Below are 23,221 nucleotides of genomic sequence, written 5' to 3'. Positions count from 1 at the left end.
TCCAGTATGCGTCTATCGGCTATCTTGTTGGCTACCCAGACGCTCCAGCGGCCTGTCATGGCTTGGGTGGGCCTGCAGAGTGTTCTTTCTCGACCGGCCTGCTACGACTCTGACGTGACGGTGCACGTCTCTAAGACCACCGATCAATCGTTCGTCAACCAAGTCTATGACCTAGATATCCTCTATGCGCTTGCCGGCAAGCAGATTTTGGTGTCCAATTCGTATAACATTTCGTCCCGGCTGTGCGAACCTCTCCAGACCAACACCCACTCGGACACTCTTCAGCTCATGGTCCATGGGGCGTCGTTCAATAAGAACATGTGGGACTCCCAGTACTAGCCGGAGATCTACAGCTGGGTTCAACGGATGAATAAGGAGGGCTATTATACTCTCGCCGTGGATCTGATCGGTAATCCTCTCCTTCCCTAGACAACGTGATTGACTAAACGGTGTATTGATCTTGGGGTCAGGAAACGGAAACAGTACATTCCCTGACGGTCTCCTGGAGGCCCAGACTCAAGCCTATGTTGAGACAACCCATCAGCTAATCCAGTTGATCCGTAACGGCGCCGTCGGCGGCCGCCGATGGCGCAAGGTCGTCTTTGTAGGTTTTTCCATCGGGGGCAGAAACTACCTGACGCCAACCTAGCATAAACGTCGAAGAATGGGGCCTCGAGATGGTTGTGCAGGATACATTTAGCCGGCTGGGCTAATATGCCTGAATTGGGTTCGATCATGCTGAAGATGGTACTAAGTGCACATGCCACTATATAGACCTCCGTATAGGACCGAAAGTACCGCACTATAGCAGTCCGCGGACGGTTAAGTCCGGCGGTCCTATAAATAGTGTCGAACTCCATATTATTATTTATATGACTAGGCGCGGGGCGGGACCCACAAAACCCTTTAATCCCACGAATCCCCTTTCTTCCCTTTCCCCTTCTCTCTCTATGCTTAGAGATCTTGAATGAATTGCACTCTTTTCAGTAAAGAACTGGCATGTAATAAGACCTAAAATCTGATCTAGACTGGGTTAGGTCTAGGTTTTACTAGGTCGTGCGGAAGACTATATAAGATACAATTTGTAATGGTAATATGAATAGAATCATAGAGAAAATAGGAGATAGACGGATTCCGCCGGAGGATGTAGTTTGAAAGTAGGCTGAGTTGAAACCCTATCATTCGATCAAGCCTAGATACAGGTTGTATACGGAATAGGTGTCGCAGCTGTTAAGCTGCATCGAAGCCGCTAATCTCGATTCCGTAGGAGTTTAAGATCCTTGGCATGCAAGTATTCTTTGGCAGAGATGCCTTGGCGTTTCGAAACAGGTTGTGTATTAAAACCATCCCAGGTTAATTACTACGAATTGATAGAGCGAGAGGAGAGGAGAAAGGATTCTCTACAAACAAACACGAAGCTAACTAACTATCTAGTTAGTTGTTAGTTACCACAACACAAATGAACTGGGATTCTCAACACATGAAACTTGCCTTTCTGACCAACCTTTTTGAAAGGAAACTGTAGCAATTCCTCTAATACAAACAAGGGTGAACTATTACCAAGTAAGATGACTTGTTAAAAAGATATAGTTCAAGAGAATACATGAAAGTTAACGGATAATGATGCATTAATTGTAGGGCATACAGAACAGGTATAAGAGCAAAGAAGTATAATTGTATATGTCATCAATTTGAGGGTCACCTACTAAGGATTTCACGACCCTGAAGGTCAGTCCGGGTCATGGTGAGGTCTAATCTGGGATGGTGGCCCAATTCATACACTGAATATTTCAGCTCAGGACTAGCTCCCATTGTATCAATTTTCCTTTCTGTTAATCTATAGTACACCTGCCCTTTTTTTATGGGACTGTTAGAAACACACCCCAGTTTACTCAAAATACACACCCCCTATTTACCGCTTTGGGACTAGTGCTTCGAGACCTCTCACCCCTGCCAGGTTTACAAGGCCAAAACTACACCCTGTTCAGCAAAACGCGCTGAAATCAATGATGTCCACCTCATTACTTACTAAATAGGAATTAGGAGGGTTCTACCAGCATGGTATCAAGTTGACGTGCGTACCCTCTCATCCGACACGTCGCAGACCCCATTACAGACCCCATTGTTGCAGACCCCAAAGAGGAAGCAGACGCGTCAAGTTTATGTTCACTCTGTTTATCCTGAATATCCAAGCCTTTTCATCTCGAGTATGCCCCCCTTGCGTTCAGGAACCGGTAGCTGGGTAAATTATTTACATTCCGCCCTTCGGAGCCCACTTAGGGCATTCTTCTAAAGCAACCCAAATCCTGAAATCATGCTCGACCGTGTTATCCCAGCCCCGAAAGTTCATGAATGAAGGCACGGCCAATACCACTCTCGCGAGCCTGGAAATGAGATCCGACTCGAGCAACATACCCAGGCCCCTGCAGATCGACACCATCGTTGTTTCTCTATCGCCATGATTAAAAAGAGGCCCGGTATCCAGGTTTCTTCCTTTCGACATCCAACACCGCGGCCGACCTGCGCCGATTTCGACAACCGCGTTATTTACATTCGTTTTGCTTTCTAGTTGATCCGGCCTCGAATACACTCTTTTAGAGGATTTTACTATCCTTCTGATTTGCGCTGTCAATCGTTTTCGCTCGTTCAATTCCCGCCACAATGGCAAAATTTAGTCTTTTCGCGCTGGCCACTTGGGTTGGCCTAGCTGCAGCTAAGGATGTCTACCTGAACTGGAACGTCACTTGGGTGAATGCTTCCCCCGATGGGTTTGAGCGCCCGGTCATTGGTATCAATGGCCAATGGCCCTGCCCGCAGATTGACGTGGACCTGGGCGACCAACTGATCGTCGATGTCTACAACGGGCTTGGAAATGAGTCCACGGCTATCCACTGGCACGGTATCCGCCAGGAGGGCAGTGGTGTTATGGATGGCGCCGTTGGAGTCACCCAGTGCCCGCTTCCTCCCGGAGAGCGCATGCAATATCACTTCGACGTAAGTAATTCACTGTGCGAGAGAGATGCATATCATCTAATTGCAGTGTAGATCAACCAAACCGGAACATACTGGTATCACTCGCACGACATGGGCCAGTACCCCGATGGATTCCGTGGTGCTCTGATTGTCCATGACCCCAAGCCTCCTTTCCAATACGACGATGAGTTCACCCTCACCTTGAGCGACTGGTACCACAAGGAGATGCCGGGGCTGCTCAATACCTATCTGTCCACGGACAATTTGAAGAACCGTGGCGCTGAGCCCCTCCCTGACTCGGCATTGATCAACGACTCAACCAACACCAAGATCAAGGTTCTGCCTAACAAGACGTATCTCGTTCACATCATCTGTATTGGAAACTGGCCCGGCCATTTCTGGGTGATCGATGGCCACGAGATGACTGTGGTGGAGGTCGACGGCGTCTATACTGACCCATACCCTGCTGGAGACAAGTTCCTGCGTGTCGCAACCGGCCAGCGTATGAGCGTCTTGATCAAAACTAAGTCCGACACCAGCAAGAACTTTGCTATCTGGGATACTATGGATATCAACATGATGTTTATCTTCGAGAACCGTACCATTCCGGAGAACTACAACCCCAACGCCACCGCCTGGTTGGTATACGACGATGCGAAGCCCCTGCCCGCGCCTCCCGTCTTCAACCACATCGACTTCAACGATGACTTTGTGGACGATGTCAACCTGGTCCCAGCAGACCACGAGCCCTTGCTCGAGCCCGTGAACCACCAGATCATTATGGACACCGGCGTCGCGCTGATCGACGGTGTTCTGCGCATGACTGTCAATAACAAGACCTACCTCGCCCCGAAGGTGCCATCCCTCTACACTGCCAACACAGTCGGAGCCGAATTTTCCTCCAACCCCTTGGTATATGGCGAAGTCAACCCTTTCGTCGTGAAGCACAACGATGTTGTGGAAATCATCATCAACAACCACCACAACAACCTGCACCCATGGCACTTGCACGGCCACCACTTCCAGGTCCTGCAGCGTACCCCAGTTGACGGCGGCTTCTACCAGGGACTGACAAGCAACGTCTCCACAACCCCAATCAGACGCGACACCATCATGGTCCAGAACAACGGCCACGCCGTCCTCCGCTTCCGCGCAGATAACCCAGGTGTCTGGATGCTGCACTGCCATGTCGAGTGGCACGTCGAGAATGGTCTCATGGCCACCATCATCGAGGCACCAGAGACCTTCCCGAACAGCATCCACGCTCCCCCGAAGAGCCACTACGACGCCTGCAAGAGCTATCCTCAACAAACCAGCGGTAATGCCGCCGGCAATAAGGGTCTCGACTTGACCGGACTCGATACGACGGTTGTCCCCGGCAGCCACGGCGCTCTGTATACCAAAAAGCAGGGCAAAGCTCCCACTTCTGCAGCTCCATCTCATGAATCGGCACAGCCAGCGGCGCCAAATCCATATACCAAGCCGTTCCCACCAACTCCCCCAGCGCCCCCTGCACCCTTTTCACAGGCTTCCCGTCCCAAGCTCCCATCCTTCTCTAACGAGAACCCGTCGGTAGCAGCTGCTGCCGAGACCACCAAGGGATTCTGGCCTTTCAGTAATCGCGATATTTTCTCTGAACTTGAGGACTGGGAGTGATACGACTATCTGTGATATTATAATGCGCTTTTATAGACGTTGCGAAATGCTTGTATATTAGTTTTCTTTTCTCATGTCTAATTGACATAAAAGTCATTAGCACTAGTTAATTCAACAGCAGCTTCTTTCAATACTTTCTCGTGTATATGACGTGTACAACATTGATATCTCTTCACTTACCATGGATGTCATATATGTCTACATGGTAGAAAACAATAATTGCAAGCCTTGGTTCACCCCGTACCTGGGAATAACAGCTCCGTTTCCTAATCGAGTAGGAGTCTAATTATCACATCCTGACGACCTCACCCACACACTCTCTCTTTATCTCTCTTTTCACATAAATCTCCAATACTATCTATACACCCACCCATCTCAATCCAAACCACCAAAATGTCAAATCTATTCTGCTGCACCACCATCCAACTAACCAACCTCCCAAACCCGGACCACGATAAAACCTTCACCGAATTCACAAAATGGGCCTTAACAACAATCGGCAATCTAACAGGATCCACCGATCCCTCCGAAGCAAGCGTCTGCATCCAGCTCGTGCGACAAGTCACCAGCGGTCCGATAGAGTCTGTTCGGTATTTCGTTGGAAGTGATAAAGACAATTTTGAAGAAGTTTCTGAAGATGGGATTCTGGATGCGAATTTTTTGAAGATGAATGAGTGAGTTACTGATATTATCCAAACCTGGATATTTATCGTCCTATTTATCATATATCCTCTTTATCATATAGGCCTCACGGCTTTACCGCATATTAATAGTTTCAATAGATGCAAAAGTTTTCGATGCACCCAACACAACCGAATCTTCGATCTAAACCTCTTTGAACCAAGTACGGGGAGTGCACGTCGTTGGAGATCAAGTATCGCGAAACCGCTTAGGCAGATTGAGAACGCACTGAAGGATAAAATGTCTGGATCTGGGTCGCGGTCAGTTTCAGGATCGAGATCTAGTATGCGATCTATGGGATCTGGGGAACAGAGAACTAGCGCAAGCTATGGGTATGGATCTGGGATGGGATATGGATCTGGATGGGGATCACATTTGGGAGCTGGGTGTGGACCGAATTGGGGGACTGGGGGTTCGATGGTTTTTGTGCCGGCTTCAACTACGAGTACGGTTGTGGCTGGGTGTAATGATTGTGGCAGTGGATTAAACCGGAACCATGACCATGACCACAACCAGGACCAGGACCAGGACCAGGAGTCAGATCGAAACCCACATCAAGATCATGAGATATTCCTACCTGCTGGTGAGACTGAATATGCCGACAAAGACAACAACGAAGACCAGCCTGTTCCATCTTCGCCTACGCTCGGTACTGAGGTAACTCAATATGACAACGCAGGGTCATATTCGCCTCGTTATGAGACCCATATCACTTCCCGTGATGATGAGGGTGCGGGCCAGAGCTACCTGAATACCGAGGACTATAGGTGTTATTATTCTGGGGTGTCTTCTGATGATTATGGCAGCTATGACTGCGGAGGAGGCAATGACACGTCTTATGATTTTGGAAATTATGGAGATTGTGGTGGTTGGAACGATTAATAGCTAGTTCTTCGATTGTTTGCTAAATTGCTTTTCTTTAGCTCATATAACACGATCTCTGTTGGCTTCTGTTGGCTTGGGTTAGCTTGGGGCTTGAGAAGAAAAGACCTGGATGAATTCTCAGATTAGCACACTAAATTCAAGTGATTGTCATACCTGCCTACCTACTCCGGCTGTCGAAAAAAAGCCATGTCTGGACAATCTTTCGACATAAACCCCAAGACTCGTCATTGGCTAGAAGACTTGCAGGCCTTCATGAGAGTAATGGGCAGAATCCTATTCCCTTTCTTGAAGACCATATCAAAGGCGTGACGCATAATGCCCCTCGAAGTGGTAGAGGGACTCTCACTACCTCTAGGAATTCCGCATGAAGGACGAGGGACTATCCTGTCAATACATCTATGCTCTTCGAATCCTATTATTGCAATGAAATAGCCAAAAGAAAACGGATGTTGTGGATGATTATGGAAAAGTTTTAACAATGTCCCATCTATGTAGCTACATGTGTTAAGCCTTGCGTAACAGAATTTTCACTAGACATCAACAAGACTAGTACGGCTCAGTTGAAGTTAGTCGAAAGATGAGCATTAATACACGGTTGTTCACTTACCTGATAAGTGGGTGGCAGAGAATATTTGTACCTGGCGTCCATTTGCAGAGGAAACGAAAGGGCATGTGCTATATAGAGGGCGGACTAGAGAGAAAAGATGAATAGGCTTGATTCCAGCTTATATTAATATACAAAAAAATTTACAGACAGAAGAATAGAAAAAAAACAAATTGGATTCTCCTTTCCACCTAATCCTTGATGACATACGAACGTCAGTTCGTGCAGACGAAACCATCTTGGAGATTTTAAATGAGAGTAATGATGAGACATGAAAAAAACTTGATTGGCGGATGCCGACAGGCATTTGTCGGTGAGAGTGACTTGCTCACTGGACGAAACTGTTTGAACCAGGAAATTTGTGTTTGTAGGTTCCATCGAGTCTTGATGTTGACGAGAGAGAGGAAGAGCCGTACGAAAGCTGTGGGAGTATTTATGATAGCTGACGACATGATGCTCATAGTTGTCATAGTAGATGAAAAGATCGATAGCTGCAGGGATTGGTCAAGAGAGGGAGATCCGTGGCTGGTGAGCGTAGTAGATAGCCAAGAGAGAAAGACTCGTGATGGATGGTGAACATAGTTGTCACATTAGATGGAAAGTCTCATGGTGTATGGTGGCCGTAGTGGATGGTCAAGATAGAGAGACCATGGTGGTGGGTGGCCGCAGTAGATGATCAAGATGGAAAGACCCATGATTGATGGTGGGCTTGGTGGGTGTTCAATATTGGAAGACTCATAGTTGGTGGTGGCCAGTCAAGATAGAAAGTCTCATAGAAGGTCGTGGTCACAGTTGTCACAGTCGATCGAAAGTCTCATTGTAATGGTCAAGATGGAGAGACCATGGTGGAGGGTGGCCGTAGTAGACGATCAGGATTGGATGTCCAATATTGGAAGACTCATGGTTGGTAGTGGTCACAGTCGTCACAGTCGATCGAAAGTCTCATTGTAGATGATCAAGATGGAAAGGTGTCAAAATGGATGATTGCCATTGGTAGAAGGTTGTTGTCATAGGTAGTGGTAAAAATGGGTATTTGATTTGGATGATTCTTATGGTAGACGGTGGTTGTCAAAAAGTATGTCGAAAATGATTTCTTTTTGGTGAATGAATTTTGAAATGAGGCCAGACGAAAGGCCACAATGGGTGTTGATGTTGAAAGGTTGTCATGGATACTTGTGATGGATGATTTTGGTTATTCTTTGGTGGATGAGACGCCAGATGAAAGGCCAAGATGATTGTCATGGATAATTGGTTGGTGAATGAGAGGCCACGAAGAGAGGCCAGAATGGTTGTTGTGGTCGATGGTCGGTGGTGGATGGTTGATGGTGGGCACGGTGGATGACCATCCTAGTCAAATATTAGGATAAAGTGGTCTCAATAGACGGTCGAGGTCTTTGTTGACGACAGACACGAAGGACGGTCATGATGGACGAAAATTATTGTGGGTGTTCAGTGCCATGGTTGATGGCAATCATGAAGGAAGATGATCATGATAGAGGATGTCCAAAGTCAAGGTGGATGGTAGGAATTTGTGGATGCTCAAATGGAAAGGCCCAAATGGATAGTTGTCACCGTGGATGATCGTCACCATGGATTGTCCCACCATCAAGATTGTTTCTAGAAACAAGTTAGAGTGTCCACAAGTCAGGTGGGATAGAGGGATGTTATTGTAGATTATTCAATGTCCACCAAGGCTGTCTCTAGAAGCCCGCCGGCATGTTCAACGTCAGATCGAGGATAGCCGGGGTGTTGTGGTGGATAGTGGTCAAGACGGAAGGTTGATTGAAGTGGATAGTTGAATTGGTTGATTGAGCAGTCTACCAATTGTCCTGAAGCCGAAGCCCGCCACGGCCAGACTGGTTGTCGGTGTTCGTAGTGGATGGGTGTTCGAAGCTCGATTGAGTAGTCTGCCGATTGTCCTGAAGCCGAAGCCCGCCACGGCCAGACTGGTATTTGATGCTCGAAGTGGGTGTTCGAAGTGGACGGTTGATTGATTAGTGGGTGGTTGACCAGCCTGCCGATTGTCCTGAAGCCGAAGCCCGCCACGGCTAGACTGATGTTCGAAGCGGATGGGTGTTCGAAGGGCCATGATGGATGGTGGTCACGGTGAATGGTGGTTGTTGAGACGGAAGGTTGGTCAAGACAAAAAGTTGGCCAAGACGAAAGGTTGGTCAAGACAGGAGGTTGGTCAAGTCAGAAGGTGGTCAACTTGTAAAGGCCAAGAATGGATATGAGTAAATGATCGTCACCGTGGTCGATACCACCATCGCATCAGGCTTCGAAGGTTGTTCTAGGAAACAGTCAACATGTGTCAGACTGGGGGGGAAGGGATGTATGTTATTGTGGTTGGTGGTCACCATAAATGGTGACCAAAATGAAAGACCAAGATGGTTGTCATGATGGCGGGTATGGTGGAAGCACAGTGGACTGTCATGATTGATGGTCATGGTGGGTGGACAAGGTCACAGTGGACTGTCATGACAAGTGACAGGTGATCAAGGTGGATAACCATAATGGGTATCCATGGTGGAGGGCCAAGGTCACAATGGAGAATGGTCAAGGTCATGTTGGATGTTTAAGATGAAAAGGCCCAGAGTGCAGAGTCGTCACCGTGGATGGTCCCACCATCAATGTCTAAAAGGAAGTCAGTGTCTAATATTCAGGAGGGACAAGGGGACATATTATTCTAAATAATTTATATTGGACAGGGAAGGAACTAAAAATATGTGAGCAAGTTGTATTTGTCTTGTGAGGATGGGGAGGATATTATGGTAGATGGTTTATGGTGAAGACCATGATGAAAGCTGAGAAGGGAGTGGAAGAAGGAAGAAAAAAGCAGAGAAAGAAAGTGGGAGGAGGGAGGTATTTATACCCCAGTGGTTGAAGGCAAAGAAGGAACTGGGGTAGGTGACGATGTTCCCAGATAGGAAGGAAGGGTATAGGGGTCCTTTCAAGGTGTCCACGGGTGCTCTTTCCTATTTCGTTACATGAGGACCTCATACACATCTTGTATTGCTTTTAACTCACGATATATGGGAAAATTGATATACAGAAGGTTAATCTGTACCTTGGGTGCTTTCCGCAAACTAAACTTATATCTTGAGACTAAAAGAATACAGCAGTGAACACATTATGATTGGCTAGATCAACAGTACCTACCAATACCTGCGTTTCTTTAACTTAGATCCACTCTCGTCTCCCTCAAAATATGGCTCCACAGGCATTTTGTTGCAATAAGATCAGATCTCCAAGTTTTGAAGACGAAGGCTACCGACTCGGACTCTTCAAGTACTGGGCAAAAGCAAAAGACAAGAGGCCGCCAACCAAAGATGACAACCTAGGGCTTGATGTCTCGTTTTGTGTCCAATTGTTTCAAAGAGCCAACCTGAACTCAACCCGGCTCTTTGTACCAACTGCCTGGAGAGAGTTCGCTGAGATTGATGGGAAATTGCTAGCGGCACCATGGGTGTCCCATGGGTATGTCCCCAGAGAATGTGTTGCAGGTTCAAGGCTGACTATACTCAAAGACCGGCACGTTATCAATGCAGGGTTCATTGCACGACCTTTCAGGTTACAGTTTAAGAACGAAGCGTCGAATCGCCAATCCTGTCTCCAACGTCTGCGAATCCCAATATCCAAGTTCCCGATCAAGGTGACCATGGAGACGCTTCCTCGTCGACAATACTTAACGAACTGACCAACATCCCGGGAGAACTAGACGCTTCAACAAATCCATTAGCAGAGAATGATCTCACAGAATGCCCAGTTGGTACGGATGCCAAGTATAAAGTGGAGAATGTTGTTTCGTTGGTGAATATGCCTGCGAGTCAATATGTGCTTGACTTAATCGACAGGACGAGAGATACGATGCGACTGAACGAGGTCTCCCTTCCCACTGAAGCAGATATGCTCAAAATACACATGTTCCATGATCTACGCGAGTTAGCAGAGTCTGTCGATCAAAATATCTTCATCTGGATGCTGTTCTCCACAGCAAATCCAATTGTCAAGCTCTTGATGAGCTGCAGCCCTTCCAATGCGTCTACCAAAGATGACAGAGACAATATACTCGAAGCCACTGCATCCGCTGTTAATGCGATGTATTGCTTTACCATTGGTCAGCGTGAGGGCTAATGTAGCGAAGCTCCAAACTTTTTCGACGTTTTTTGATGAGATTTGTCGACTCCATCCGGATGATGAAAATCTGACTTCACTGGTGAATCGTGCCTTCGAGAAAGTGCGGAAGGTGGTTCTGGCCGAAGAAGAAGCGCAGAATAAGGCGCGACCGGCTGAGGAGAAGGTGTATCCCCCAGTCAACGAAGATGATAGCTATGATCATTGTGACTTGTCTATTTAGGACTGAGAATTCTGAGTAATAGTGCTGCTGTTGCTAGCATTGAGATCTTGCAATAGCTAAATATAGCCTACGGAATTCTTGCTATGCCATGTCACATATCGAATCTAAAATGCAATAGAAACCAAGTAAAATTAACCCCAAGACTATATCAAACTATATAAATCCTCGCCACAAAAGCGCATTATCCCAAGAAAACCTAGTCAAGACCCTTGAAAACCTCATCAAAGCGCAACTCATTCCAGCGCACATTTGGCTTCAACCCAGCGAACTTCCAGATACCATTGACCTTGCGATAGTAATGTTCATTCGTCGCATGAGAATGACCACGCAGTTTGACAGTCTCCAAGGCCTCGGTCTCGTAGACTTGGTGCGCCGCACGCAGCTGGTGGTGACCGATAACCTCGGTGTCAGAGACCTTCTCCCACCATGTCTGACCAAGCAAATGCTGGGTCTTGATGGTCTTGTCACCTAGGAAGCCCGGGTGGGTGACCATGGCCATGTATTCCTCAGCGGCCATGCTGTCCCATTTTTTCAGACCGATTTTGGTGTAGTCGACCTTCAGGGTTGGGGCGATGATGCTGCGCAGGCGGTCCCAGTCCTGGAACATTGTCAGTACTAATGTTGAATTGAAATTTGATGGGATGAATATGTACCTTTGCATCATAGCTGTCTGCCCAGTCGAAAACGAGTTTCGAGAGGATGAGGTAGTCTGTTCATGTTAGTACAAGCAGATGAATGAGGGTGGATTGAAACAGACCTTGGAAGCTGATGTCCAAGTTGGGCTCAGTGGTGTTGTTCTTTACGGCGGGAGACATGATTATCCAATATTTGGTTTCTGTAGATAGTTTGAGCTCTGATTATAGCTACGAGGCGTGCCTATATCCAAAGTTCACTTCTAACAGACTTCCCTGGAAGTGACATTCCCCAGATCTGGGCCAGCATATTTCCCATGCACGGAAGCACAACAATGTAACCCTTCCAATGTGACAGATGGTGGAGACAAACCCTCATGGCCTTCCGCATGCGGTACAAAGCTCAGCCAAGACACTTTTGAGTCATTGCTCGCAAGCGGCTACTCTGTTTTAGGACCTACTGTTGATTCCGGGGCCCCATGACTGCCATTGTAATGTCTTACTGACAAATTCGGAAACAAAGCCCAGCCTTGCGCCAGGGATGGACGATGCAGCCAAGCCATTTACTTAATTCCAGCCAGGAGCCTGGTCTTACTATTCAAAATACCAGCCTGGATATTAGACTACGATTCCCACCCCCAGCGTGATTCCACACCCCCTTATTTACAATCATTCACTCCTACCTCCACCCACATCAACAATCACCAAAATGGTCAATCCCAACCCCAACTCCCACCTCGAGCTCGCCGGCAAAGTCGCCTTAGTGACCGGCGGTGGTCGAGGCATCGGAGCCGGCATTGCGCTAGAGCTAGCGAAGAAGGGAGCAAACGTCGCAATCAACTACGCCAGCAGCTCCAAGACCGCCGACGGAGTGGTCCAAGAGATCCAAGCACAAGGCGTCCACGGTGCCGCATTCCAAGCCGACTTGACCAACGTCGAGGAAATCGAGAAACTCTTCCGCCAGGTCGTCTCACACTTCGGACAGCTAGACATTGTCGTGTCGAATGCCGGAACGGAGAAGTTTGTCCCATTGTCCGAGACTACGCTGGATGACTTCAATGCTGTCTTCGACCTCAACACTCGGGCACAGTTCTTCGTCGCGAAGAATGCCTACGATCACATCCAGCCCGGTGGACGTGTTGTGCTAATGTCGTCCATTGCAGCGGGCCTAGGTGTGCCCGGCCACTCGCTGTATGCGGGTAGCAAGAGCGCAGTGGAGGGATTTACTCGTTGCTTCGCTGCTGACTTTGGCAAGAAGAGGGCTACTGTTAATGCGATTGCTCCTGCTGGTGTCAAGAGTGATATGTGGCTGAGCAATGCGTGGCGCTATGCGCCTGGCTGTAACCAGAACTCGTCTATTGAGGAGATCGAGCAGGCACTTGCTAATGGTAGTCCCCTTGGGCGCTGTGGTGTGCCTGCGGATATTGGCCGCATTGTCGCATTCTTGGCCAGTCCTGGTGGAGAATGGATCAACGGTAAGTACTGGAATGTTTAATTTACCCCTGTGAATATTGCTAATTCCTTGCAGGTCAAATTTTGCCTTGCAACGGTGGAGCTAATATTTAATTGAACCGTCCTGTTGGATTGGAGATGTTGGATATATATTTTGTTTTATGTTTTGAGGTCATTAGACCCTGGAAGCCATGTATAGGATCAGGGCCGATAACCATTTGAATCATGCGTTGTCCTTGTTTAAATATTAGTTTTTATGCTGTTTCTCATAGAATCAGAATGAATACCACTCTATTGACAATATTCTACCATCTGAGTACAAAGGTTCATTTCGGATCTCCTTCGACTACCTACTTAGTTAGGACTAGATGACGAATCCGACATCAGAAATGCCACGGGAGAGGCCAGAAGCCGAGAAGCCGAAACCCGAGAAGGCAATCAAGTCAAGACATTTAAGATCTGCATCCCTTTCCGCGCCACCTCATCCCCCGCATGCGGAGGTCCCCCATTACCTTGCCAAGATCACAATCGGTAGATCCGTGCCGATCAGGTGTGATCCGGGTGTGTGGCAACAATATCACACTGTTTTCGTCTCGAGGGGCATCATCGGGCCTTGCATGATCTCTTGTAATAGATGCGACCAACTAATGTAGGTGAAGGCAAGTCAATTAAAGAGCGCAGATGTCTCCAATTCGTAGTCCAATAAAAGCCTTTGTTAGACAATATCACCCATCAATCTACTCTATTATATCTCTCTCAACATGGTTCCTTGGATTCTTGGAGACAAGTTCGACACTGTCTACCCTCACCAGGGGTCGATCAAGGTCCTATGGGAGTCAAAGTGGAAATTCTGCGTATGTATCTTCCCAACAATCAAAGATCCAGAACTCTAACATGGATGATCGATCAGGCCACGAAATCCATCTACCCCTTCCACGATGGATCGCTAGAAGACTTCGAGCCCGTTTTCCAAAAGCTAATCGCTGTAAGCATCCCCAAACACATCCCATCCCAACCTCCGACTAACAACAACAGGAAAACATCAACGACGCAAACACAGACGCCTACACCGAGGCCTTCCTCCCAACGGCAACAGCCCTAGAGAACGAAGCCGCCAAAGCCCTCAACAACGGGCAACTCGACCGCGCCGCCGACCTCTACCGCCGCGCAGCAGTCATCCTCCGCATCTCTCGCTTCCCCTACGTAAGCCCCTCAACCCGCCCCGAGACCTCCATCAAGCGCGCCGCCTTCGAGCGCCAGAAACAAGTCTACCTAAAAGCCGCCTCGCTATGGAACCCCATCATCACGGAGGAAGTGATTCCACACACGCACCGCGCCGGCCGCGACGGCCCCGAAATCCCAATGTACATTCGTCTACCCGAGGAAGCGAGCGCCACCAACCGCGTCCCCGTCGTCCTGCTCATGACCGGACTCGACGGCTACAGACCGGATAACAGCCAGCGCACCCACGAGATCATCAATCGTGGCTGGGCGACGGTTGTCGTTGAGATTCCTGGGACAGCGGATTCGCCTGCGGATCCGGCGGACCCTGAGTCGCCTGATAGACTCTGGTCTAGTGTACTTGATTACATGGATCGGCGGCCCGAGTTTGATATGTCGCGGGTCGCGGCTTGGGGACTTAGTGCCGGTGGCTTCTATGCTATTCGAGCGGCTTGTATGCACCGTGAGCGTCTTGTGGGATGTGTTGCTCATGGACCTGGGGCGCACTTTGTTTTCGATCCTGAGTGGTTGTCCAAAGCGAATGATCATGAGTATCCGTTTGTGTAAGTACTGATTGGGGTTTGGTTTTGGGTGCTGTGGTACTAACTATGATGCTAGGCTTACCACCGCTATGGCGGAGAAGTATGGCTATGATAATGAGGAAGAGTTTGTGAAGAACGCTCAGAAGAAGTTCTCGCTTGTGGAGACTGGTGTTCTTGACCAGGATAACTGCCGATTGCTTCTGCTCAACGTATGCATTCCTGTTCTATCTTGTCACGAAAAGAAAGGACAAAGCTGATTGTTTCTAGGGCGTGGATGACGGTGTTGTTCCGATTGAAGACTGCATGGTGACTCTCAGACATGGCGGTCCTAAGGAAAGTCGGTTCTTCGAGAACCGGGTGCACATGGGATACCCTGACAGTCTGCCTGTGGCTTACAAGTGGTTGGAGAGTGTTCTGTCGCCTAATGCCAAGCAGATGAAGAACTGAGTGGGTGTTAAGGTGTCTATGTAGTCTGCTTGAGACAATCTGTTATTGAAATTGAATGTTATCATACATATGTATTCTTTTAAACTTCATACAATATAAATTTTTCAATTGCTATGAATATTGGGACAACTTTCTACTCCCCAGATATCGATAATTTCCAAATTAGCCCCTCAAGAACCCCTGTATAGCCTGGCAAGCTAACTAACCAAACTCACTTTCTGAAGAGTGCGATGTTCTCATTGAAGACATTCGCATTATCCACCTGCTTGGCAACACTTGTACCATCAATATCAACCATACTGTCCGAGCCCACGGTGTTCAGGTTATAGACGCTGATCGACGACGAGCCTTCGATACTGAAAATTGAGTTCTGGCAGCTCCTTCCGGAGTCCTGAGCCGAGCATGCTGCAAAATATTAGTTGAAGTGTAGGTAAGGTGATATATGGAATGTGATACTTACAAGCATCGTTGTTGTCGAAGAACGAGTATAGGCCGGCACCATAAACGAAGATATCAGTCGAGTCCAGGACCCGCAGGCCCCAACCTTCAGAACAATGCTCGCCTTTGCCTGAGCAGTAATCCGCAAAATTGGGATCATGAAGTGATGGAACAACCGGGAAGGGAGTTGTGGCCTGAGGGTTGGGTTGGTAATATCTGGTATGTTCGTTATCGTTAGTGATGCTTGTGCTGAAGTTTGGATGAACATGTACTCACGCGGACTCCGTCTGGATTTGTCCCATGTATATATTCTTTGTTGAAGCGAGCTGGTATTGGTAAAGAACGTTGTGCTCTACTGACGTACCGGAGCTGAGCATCAGGAGGTGATTAGCTTCTCTGCACTTTGCTTTCTTTATTTTGAAGTCAGACTCACAGCCAAATATTTCCCTGGGTACTTTCAATATTCAAGCCACGGCCGCTGTATATGGTAATCTGGCCATCACCGTCGAGATCACTAGCTGGTCAGCAAAATGTCTGATTGCGAAAAGAGAAAGCATGGACTTACTGGTCCGCAACCCAGAGCCAGTTGTTCTCCATGTACAATCCACTTGCCGACGACGTGATATGCATCAACATGAACGCAGCAATGCAATTTTTGTTTACTGTTTCTGGGGTCACAGCAGTCCCTGGGGTTGCAAGACACTGCGCAGCTTGAAGCTGGGAGCCCGCAAATCCTCCAATTCGTACATGGACATCCCACATGCCAGATGGGCTATCGGAGGTGGAAGCCAGATTCCACTCGATAGCAATAGCACCTGCCTGAGCACCTTGTGTGCTGACAATCATATCAGACCATTCGACCTGGCCACTGTCGCCAGATGCCCCGACCATAATAACGGGCTTAGGGTTGGAGATATCATTGAAGAAGCTTCCACTGGACAAGATGACCGGGTATGCCTCGCCCACGATCTTGGAATTTGCAGGGATTTTGAGGGTCTTCGTCACGAGATATGATCCGGCGTCGAAGAACACAATTTTACCAGAGGATGCAGCATCGTTGATCACTTTTTGCAGAGCGGCCGTATCATCTGTCTTTCCGTCGCCCTTTGCTCCCCCACTGCGAGTGCTGCTGAAGGAGGATGCGGTGGCGCTTTTGTATTGGGGCTTCGAGCGTTCATAGAATTGCGTTCCTTGAACTAGAGATGCGGGACGGTTGTTTGGGGAAAACGTGTCCTGGAAAATAGTCGGTCCATTCGGGGTATAGCGATGTCCTTGACCCCAGGCATCAACGTGACGGTTGGGCCCCGCAAGAACCGTTTGCTGATTCGGGCCTTGAACAATCACCGGGACATTGTGGGTGGAAACGTTTTCGAGGATAATACTACCCGCGGTGGCAGGCTGAGAGGTGGAGTCGCGCGAAGTGACGATGCCAACCGGGGTGTCCGTGATGGAGCTGTCCAGTAGGGTAATGGAACTGACACTCTGCTCATCATGGCCGCCAGAGGTGATATCGATCCCGACTTGACAGTTGTTGATATTGATGTTCTTGTATGTCCAACCCCAATCCCAATAGTGGCTAATAGCGGTAACGGCGTTGTTAAATGTCAAGTTGCGTGTCGTGAACTGCTGATTGCCTAGTGCGGCGCCAATATTTCCACCATTGAAGACAAGATCGCCAAGATACCCGGCGGAGCCTGCACATTATCAGTTCCTATGATCCTGTTTGCTTGTGGATACGGGGTAAACAGACCACTTTCAATGAAGAGACCCTGGTGTTTGGTCCCGGACGCGGAGCTCATTTCGAAGACCATATTCTCGAGGCTAGTTGCCTGAGCTGTTGGCCAGTGAATGCCACTAACGGTGTTGCCAGGGGGAATGTCGCGAAGATCAAGAACGATGTTTCGAATTGATCGGAAAAATACCACAGTAGATGCCCAGTTGAGATCCGAGGTGAAGTACGGGTCGGCGTCGATGAGATATCCACCTTGGAATTCTGATGATCCTTTGATCACGGGCAAGTCGTTAGGGTCTCCAATGATTTGCGTATAGTAGTAGTCAAAGATGGGGTACGAGATCTTGTAAGTGCCAGGAGGGAAATAGACCAGTGCCGGGGTTGTCGTGTCGGACGGACAACCCTGCCCACATCGGTTGCCACTGCTGATGGCTGCGTTGATAGCCGCCGTGTCATCAGTAACACCGTCTCCTAGGATTGAGGTCAGCATTTGTACCATGTAGCGTCTCCATGATGAATTACCTTTGGCACCGAAGTCCTTGACATTGCGAAAGACTTGATATCCAGAAGCGCCAAAGGCAGAAACACCCTGGTGGCTTATGGATTCAAGCCAATAGGATGAATCGTCAAGTGCCACTTTGGTTTGTTTCAGTTTACTGACGTTTGCCTGAGGCGGTGGCTTCTTTTGAGGGCCAGAGTAAGCTTCATAGTTTTCGTAGCTCTTGAGCGCAGCGGCAACAGCAGCATCAACAGAGGGAATATCAAGCACAGCTGCAGTTGCCCCGAGTGCAAAGGGCACAAGGGCAAAGATGTTGAGCCGAACCATTTCTTCTCAACAAATTGGTTTGGATTGAAATTGAGGAAGTACGACAGCCATGATTCTCTCTTTATATAGCATGCCTTTAAAATAACATGAACTACGAAGTTGCATGGTTTGGCATCGTCGCGGAGTTATCCGTCTACCCCGGACTCCCCCACAAAATAGGCCGTACGTGGCTTGGGCCTAAGATGTTGCAGGATCCCATTTGCGGAAACCCTTTTAGCAGCAATCATAGTAGACCCTAATTCCGAGATTCCGCTGGCTTCATTTTTGGATATTGCCTTTTGATCCGGGGCTAATGCAGGGGACTTGTGAAGAAAGCACCCCGCATTGATCCCATATCCCTTCCGTAAATCCGTAAATCCGCTGATGAATTGATTGAAAGATCGTTTCAGATAGAGATTTTATTTCAAATTCATCCCTTGAGGAGCGCCGCGATTCCGCGGCAGCCCCAGTCGAGGTTTCCTGTTATCTGCAGTAATTGGGTGGCTCATTTCCCATCTCTCCCCAGAATAACGGGGATAAGTCCGGGGATCAGCAAAGCCAGAACGTTTCCAGCCTTGTAGTAATTGGCTCATAGTACAGGGAGTGTGCTTACAGACTACGGCCTGAGTCATGGGTTACGTCCAGATATTCGGAGTGACGGTAAACACGACCTTCCACGCACTATGTTGTAGCGTAGTTTAAGACAACCTTTTTTTCTCCCTATTTGTGTCAAGCTATTTATTCCTTCGAAAAACAAGAATTAAATTCACGTGTCTCATTTCAAACTCGAAGATCGTCAATGGCTCCTACCTCCATTTTATTAGGTGTGCTTCTTCTCCATGGTGTACACGGCCTCACTGGCAAACGAGGCATTGCCTACAACAACAACAATCCCTCCAAGGATGCAGTCTACGCAAACTTGTTCAAAGGAGACAACAAGGTCTCGTGGGGCTATGATTGGGGATACCCCTCCTGGAACCTAGATTCCTCATTCGAATTGTAAGTCAAACCCCAAAGAGCTGTCAACCTCGATACTAAATGAATAAACAGCGTACCGATGCTCTGGGGCCTCCCAAATGGGCCTGATGCAGACTGGACCGCAGCTGTGCAGTCTCCTGGAACATTTAACATCCTTGGATTCAATGAACCCGATCTGACTTACGATGCCTCATCCAATATCGTACCGGAAAAGGCCGCCGCGGGGTACCTCACGTACATCCAGCCATTTGCGGGAACTGTACGAATCGGATCTCCCAGCGTGCTGTGGAACAACGTGGGATCCTCGTCTGGCGGTGCCTACAATACCGCCACCTGGACTCAGTACTTCTTGGGAAACTGCACAGGTTGTCAGTTGGATTTTGCAGCGATTCATTATTACCAGGACTGTGTTACCCCGGAGGGCCAGAATGGGGCTGCTTGGTTTGAGGGTAATGTCACAGATGCGCACGATGTTTTGGGTTTGCCGATCTGGATCACCGAATTTGAGTGTTATGGTAATGAGGAACAGCAGATTGCGTTTTTGGAACAAGCTCTTCCTTGGTTGGATTCGCAGGACTACGTGGAGAGGTATGCCTATTTTGGTGCTTTCCCGGAATATCTCATAAATGCCGATGGCACTGAGCTATCGGATTTGGGGGACGCTTATGCCAACATCTAAATTTTCCTCGATATGAAGCAGTGGAACATCCTGTTGAACTGGATATAGGTGCGAAAGGATAAGGATTGAATGGAACTCAATGACTCCCATTTGGAGGTTCTATATCTGTCATCTGCTTCTCGGCGTAAGATTTGTATTTAGCTAGAGTCAGGAGGGTCTTATCAGTGTTTAGGTGCTAAGGTCTACTACAGCTCGAAGTCTCTCTGTGTCTCCTGGAATAGCCTTAGTGAAAAGAATCCTCTTCCGTATTCTCCCATGTTGGGATTTAGCATAATACGCAATCTTTATTAGTGAATATGCATCCTTCCAGGAAGCGCCACACAAAGGGTCTCTTTGGGGAGACTCTTGGAAGAGCTGGGGAGAAAGTCTGTGCACAATTCATATGGGTGAAGTGGGAGGATGGAGAGAAGGAAAGGAAAACTAGCTAGCCACTAACTCCTGTCACCAGGAGTAGCTCAACCTCGGGCTCCAAAAATATAGCCCTTCTACTGGATGGGACTAAGAAGTAATGCGTATTTTGACACTCCCACATTCCTGGTAAATGCCGATAAGTCCCTCTCCCCACGATTTTCTTTTTAATCTACCGAATGTCCCGCAGGCGAACCCTGCAAAATATGCATGTTTAATCAAGAAATGTCAGTCTATGGCCGTATCTGCGAGGTTCATGTCCACTAAGCCGATTCTGACAAGAACTCCGGCACTGAGCGCTATAAAATGTAACCATATAGAATACGAGTGCATTAATATAGTTTACACAGCGGAATCCCGGAGATAACAGAGCTTTTATAGTTTTCAACTTCTGGATACACCTTTCTCGCTTTCGAATGAAAAAGACACATAATATAGATGATTAGGTTGGAGTAACACCAACGAGGCCAAAGACCATGATGATAAAAGAGTCACACCTGTCACAATTACAGAGAAAAAAAAAGCATCAAACTTTTCTGCTGAGGAGAACAGTCTTAGAGGATTCAGGTCCTTCACAATGCGGTTTCTTGCGAAGTATACTCTCTCTCTTTTTTTATACCTCAACGCTGCATTTGCCTTCTTTAAGGTGCCATGCAGTACACCTCTGGTGATTGAGAGAGCAGACCCGCTCATCTCACCTGGAGTAGCCTCCAATCATGTCCACACTATCATGGGAGGATCCGGTTTCGGATTTACCATGAACTACGACATGACACAAACTTCAGAATGCAACTCGTGCTCCCCGATTGAGGACAAATCCAACTATTGGGTGGCGGCACTTTACTACCATGCCCAAAATGGTAGTTTCATTCAAGTCCCACAGAACGGCGGAGCTTTGATCTACTACGAGTAAGAATATCCTATCTCTTAAACCAAAGAGTGATGCTCAAAGACCTAGGCAACGTCCAGACCCAACTACCGACGGTGCAATCGTGGCTCCCCCACCCGGCTTCCGGATGATTGCTGGCAATCCATTTGACCGCCAATATAAGGACACAATCGCTGCTGATGCGCGTAGCTTCGCCTGTCTCAATTACAATGGTCCTGGTACGCCCCAAACGAATGGATTTCCGAAGACAAACTGCCCCAATGGCCTCCGTGCTCAGATTTACTTCCCTTCCTGCTGGGACGGAATCAATTTGGACAGCCCTGATCATAAGTCACACATGGCATATCCGACTCAGACCTATGACAACGGCCCATGCCCCGCATCGCATCCCGTTCGAATCGTGTCAATCTTTTACGAGATCACATGGCACACCGAGGAATTTGCAGACATGTGGTATGGTGACAGTCAGCCATTTGTGTTTTCTTTCGGCGATCCCACGGGATACGGCCTACATGGAGACTTTGTCAACGGGTGGGATGTGGATGTTCTTCAAGAAGCGATTGACACCTGCAATGACGGTGGCGGTGATATAACTAAATGCCTGCCAATTCATCTATACCCCGACACTGTCACAGATGGCTGCCTTTTAGAACAGTCAATCGACGAAGAAGTCGGAGGATGGCTCGATGCCCTACCAGGCTGCAATCCCATCCAGCCGGGCCCCAATGATGCGACTATATTCACTGGCTGTGGTGCACCTACAAAGATTGGATCACCACGGCACTACTATACCGATGTCACGACTGAGCTGGGTTGGGAGTGGATTGGTTGCACGGTCGATAACGCAGGCGGCGTCCGCATCCTCACAGGCTCCAGTTCACGGGGGTCTGACATGACCGTCGAAAAGTGTATCCAGAAATGTAAGGCGGATGGATACACAATTGCAGGCCTGGAGAACTCCCAAGAGTGCTATTGTGGCAATAGCGTTGACCCTGCCAAGAAACCGAAGGTCACTCCGATGGGAAATTGTCTATATCCCTGCAGCGGCAACCCTGCTCAAAATTGTGGGGGATACGGATTTATTGGACTTTACCAGGAATGCAATGGGGACTGTCAGAATTTGCAGTACCCTGTGGTTCCCCACTAGGGCCAGGGAGGATATACCTTTGAGGCCCTTAGGCCATCCATGGTAATAGGACCTAGGTAGTAGCTAGTTTTGTTTCTCCCGCTTTCCTTTCTATCTCTCACAGCAATCGAACACAGTCTTTATCTGATAGAGATCCTTGGTATTGTAGCGATACCTAGCTATATTATTTCCTGACATCGGCCATTATATCTTCTCTATTGCGGTCCTAAAGCTTCTTATTGCGGTGTTAGTGTAGAGGATTTTCGACTAACCTAGATAAACAATGGGCTGTCGGCTAAACGTAGTATAGCGTCTCACTATGCTTTTATGGATGATATAACTCGAATGATATAACTCGAGATACGTTAAGAAAAAGGCATTACACTGAGTTGTCCCTGTTTTCTGTTGATTTCAAAAATGTGGGATGAAGCTCGGCGAAGTAAATTTCTCCATGAGAAAGGGAAGCCATTACCTGGGCAATAGCGGTTGCCAAAGCTTTGCTGATATAGCCTGAACGATAGTATAAATACCTGGGGATTTCCCAGGTACAATTATGAATTTTATTTTATTCAGAATAAAATCAAGGAGCTACGCCCCGCTGAAATGGATAAAACTCAGTCCATTAACGCATGTCCTGAACGGACACTTTCAACAGCCAGTCGTTCCAATGGAACGAGCAAACAACTTCACATGCGTGGAGTAAGTATTCCAAGAAT

The 23,221-nt window shown here is 48.0% G+C and overlaps 11 protein-coding genes across 11 annotated transcripts; 8 read left to right on the top strand and 3 right to left on the bottom strand.

Moving 5' to 3' along the window:
• Positions 1 to 6: 6 nt before the first annotated feature.
• Positions 7 to 339, top strand: N7517_008701 (valacyclovir hydrolase; the record flags this gene model as incomplete). Its single annotated transcript, XM_056726430.1, has 1 exon — positions 7 to 339. The coding sequence occupies one exon, from the start codon at positions 7 to 9 to the stop codon at positions 337 to 339; it is 333 nt and encodes a 110-aa protein (XP_056577281.1).
• Positions 340 to 2,661: 2,322 nt separating this feature from the next.
• On the top strand, positions 2,662 to 4,629 carry abr1 (multicopper oxidase abr1; the record flags this gene model as incomplete). The annotated part of the gene is made up of 2 exons (XM_056726429.1): positions 2,662 to 2,994; positions 3,046 to 4,629. 2 exons carry the CDS (start codon positions 2,662 to 2,664, stop codon positions 4,627 to 4,629), a joined length of 1,917 nt encoding a protein of 638 aa, XP_056577280.1.
• A 393-nt stretch (positions 4,630 to 5,022) lies between these two features.
• Positions 5,023 to 6,192, top strand: N7517_008699 (uncharacterized protein; the record flags this gene model as incomplete). Its single annotated transcript, XM_056726428.1, has 2 exons — positions 5,023 to 5,303; positions 5,412 to 6,192. The coding sequence occupies 2 exons, from the start codon at positions 5,023 to 5,025 to the stop codon at positions 6,190 to 6,192; spliced, it is 1,062 nt and encodes a 353-aa protein (XP_056577279.1).
• Positions 6,193 to 8,564: 2,372 nt separating this feature from the next.
• On the bottom strand, positions 8,565 to 8,888 carry N7517_008698 (uncharacterized protein; the record flags this gene model as incomplete). The annotated part of the gene is made up of 1 exon (XM_056726427.1): positions 8,565 to 8,888. One exon carries the CDS (start codon positions 8,886 to 8,888, stop codon positions 8,565 to 8,567), a length of 324 nt encoding a protein of 107 aa, XP_056577278.1.
• Positions 8,889 to 10,007: 1,119 nt separating this feature from the next.
• Positions 10,008 to 10,933, top strand: N7517_008697 (uncharacterized protein; the record flags this gene model as incomplete). Its single annotated transcript, XM_056726426.1, has 2 exons — positions 10,008 to 10,276; positions 10,390 to 10,933. The coding sequence occupies 2 exons, from the start codon at positions 10,008 to 10,010 to the stop codon at positions 10,931 to 10,933; spliced, it is 813 nt and encodes a 270-aa protein (XP_056577277.1).
• Positions 10,934 to 11,352: 419 nt separating this feature from the next.
• Positions 11,353 to 11,971, bottom strand: arp1 (scytalone dehydratase arp1; the record flags this gene model as incomplete). The annotated part of the gene is made up of 3 exons (XM_056726425.1): positions 11,353 to 11,754; positions 11,810 to 11,865; positions 11,914 to 11,971. The coding sequence occupies 3 exons, from the start codon at positions 11,969 to 11,971 to the stop codon at positions 11,353 to 11,355; spliced, it is 516 nt and encodes a 171-aa protein (XP_056577276.1).
• Positions 11,972 to 12,497: 526 nt separating this feature from the next.
• On the top strand, positions 12,498 to 13,354 carry arp2 (hydroxynaphthalene reductase arp2; the record flags this gene model as incomplete). The annotated part of the gene is made up of 2 exons (XM_056726424.1): positions 12,498 to 13,263; positions 13,317 to 13,354. 2 exons carry the CDS (start codon positions 12,498 to 12,500, stop codon positions 13,352 to 13,354), a joined length of 804 nt encoding a protein of 267 aa, XP_056577275.1.
• A 647-nt stretch (positions 13,355 to 14,001) lies between these two features.
• ayg1 (heptaketide hydrolyase ayg1) lies at positions 14,002 to 15,450 on the top strand (the record flags this gene model as incomplete). The annotated part of the gene is made up of 5 exons (XM_056726423.1): positions 14,002 to 14,094; positions 14,151 to 14,225; positions 14,276 to 15,024; positions 15,080 to 15,212; positions 15,271 to 15,450. The coding sequence occupies 5 exons, from the start codon at positions 14,002 to 14,004 to the stop codon at positions 15,448 to 15,450; spliced, it is 1,230 nt and encodes a 409-aa protein (XP_056577274.1).
• A 211-nt stretch (positions 15,451 to 15,661) lies between these two features.
• On the bottom strand, positions 15,662 to 18,446 carry N7517_008693 (glycoside hydrolase family 55 protein; the record flags this gene model as incomplete). Its single annotated transcript, XM_056726422.1, has 7 exons — positions 15,662 to 15,855; positions 15,911 to 16,104; positions 16,165 to 16,257; positions 16,322 to 16,402; positions 16,454 to 17,582; positions 17,639 to 18,091; positions 18,143 to 18,446. The coding sequence occupies 7 exons, from the start codon at positions 18,444 to 18,446 to the stop codon at positions 15,662 to 15,664; spliced, it is 2,448 nt and encodes an 815-aa protein (XP_056577273.1).
• A 778-nt stretch (positions 18,447 to 19,224) lies between these two features.
• N7517_008692 (glycoside hydrolase family 128 protein) lies at positions 19,225 to 20,082 on the top strand (the record flags this gene model as incomplete). Its single annotated transcript, XM_056726421.1, has 2 exons — positions 19,225 to 19,424; positions 19,476 to 20,082. The coding sequence occupies 2 exons, from the start codon at positions 19,225 to 19,227 to the stop codon at positions 20,080 to 20,082; spliced, it is 807 nt and encodes a 268-aa protein (XP_056577272.1).
• Positions 20,083 to 21,067: 985 nt separating this feature from the next.
• N7517_008691 (DUF1996 and WSC domain-containing protein) lies at positions 21,068 to 22,526 on the top strand (the record flags this gene model as incomplete). The annotated part of the gene is made up of 2 exons (XM_056726420.1): positions 21,068 to 21,399; positions 21,449 to 22,526. The coding sequence occupies 2 exons, from the start codon at positions 21,068 to 21,070 to the stop codon at positions 22,524 to 22,526; spliced, it is 1,410 nt and encodes a 469-aa protein (XP_056577271.1).
• Positions 22,527 to 23,221: the final 695 nt, after the last annotated feature.

The sequence above is a fragment of the Penicillium concentricum genome (genome assembly GCF_028827145.1).
Source record: "Penicillium concentricum strain IBT 3081 chromosome Unknown utg000003l_segment0_segment0, whole genome shotgun sequence".
In the NCBI taxonomy this organism is placed as follows: Eukaryota; Fungi; Ascomycota; class Eurotiomycetes; order Eurotiales; family Aspergillaceae; genus Penicillium; species Penicillium concentricum.
This window is presented reverse-complemented; position numbering and strand designations above follow the sequence as displayed.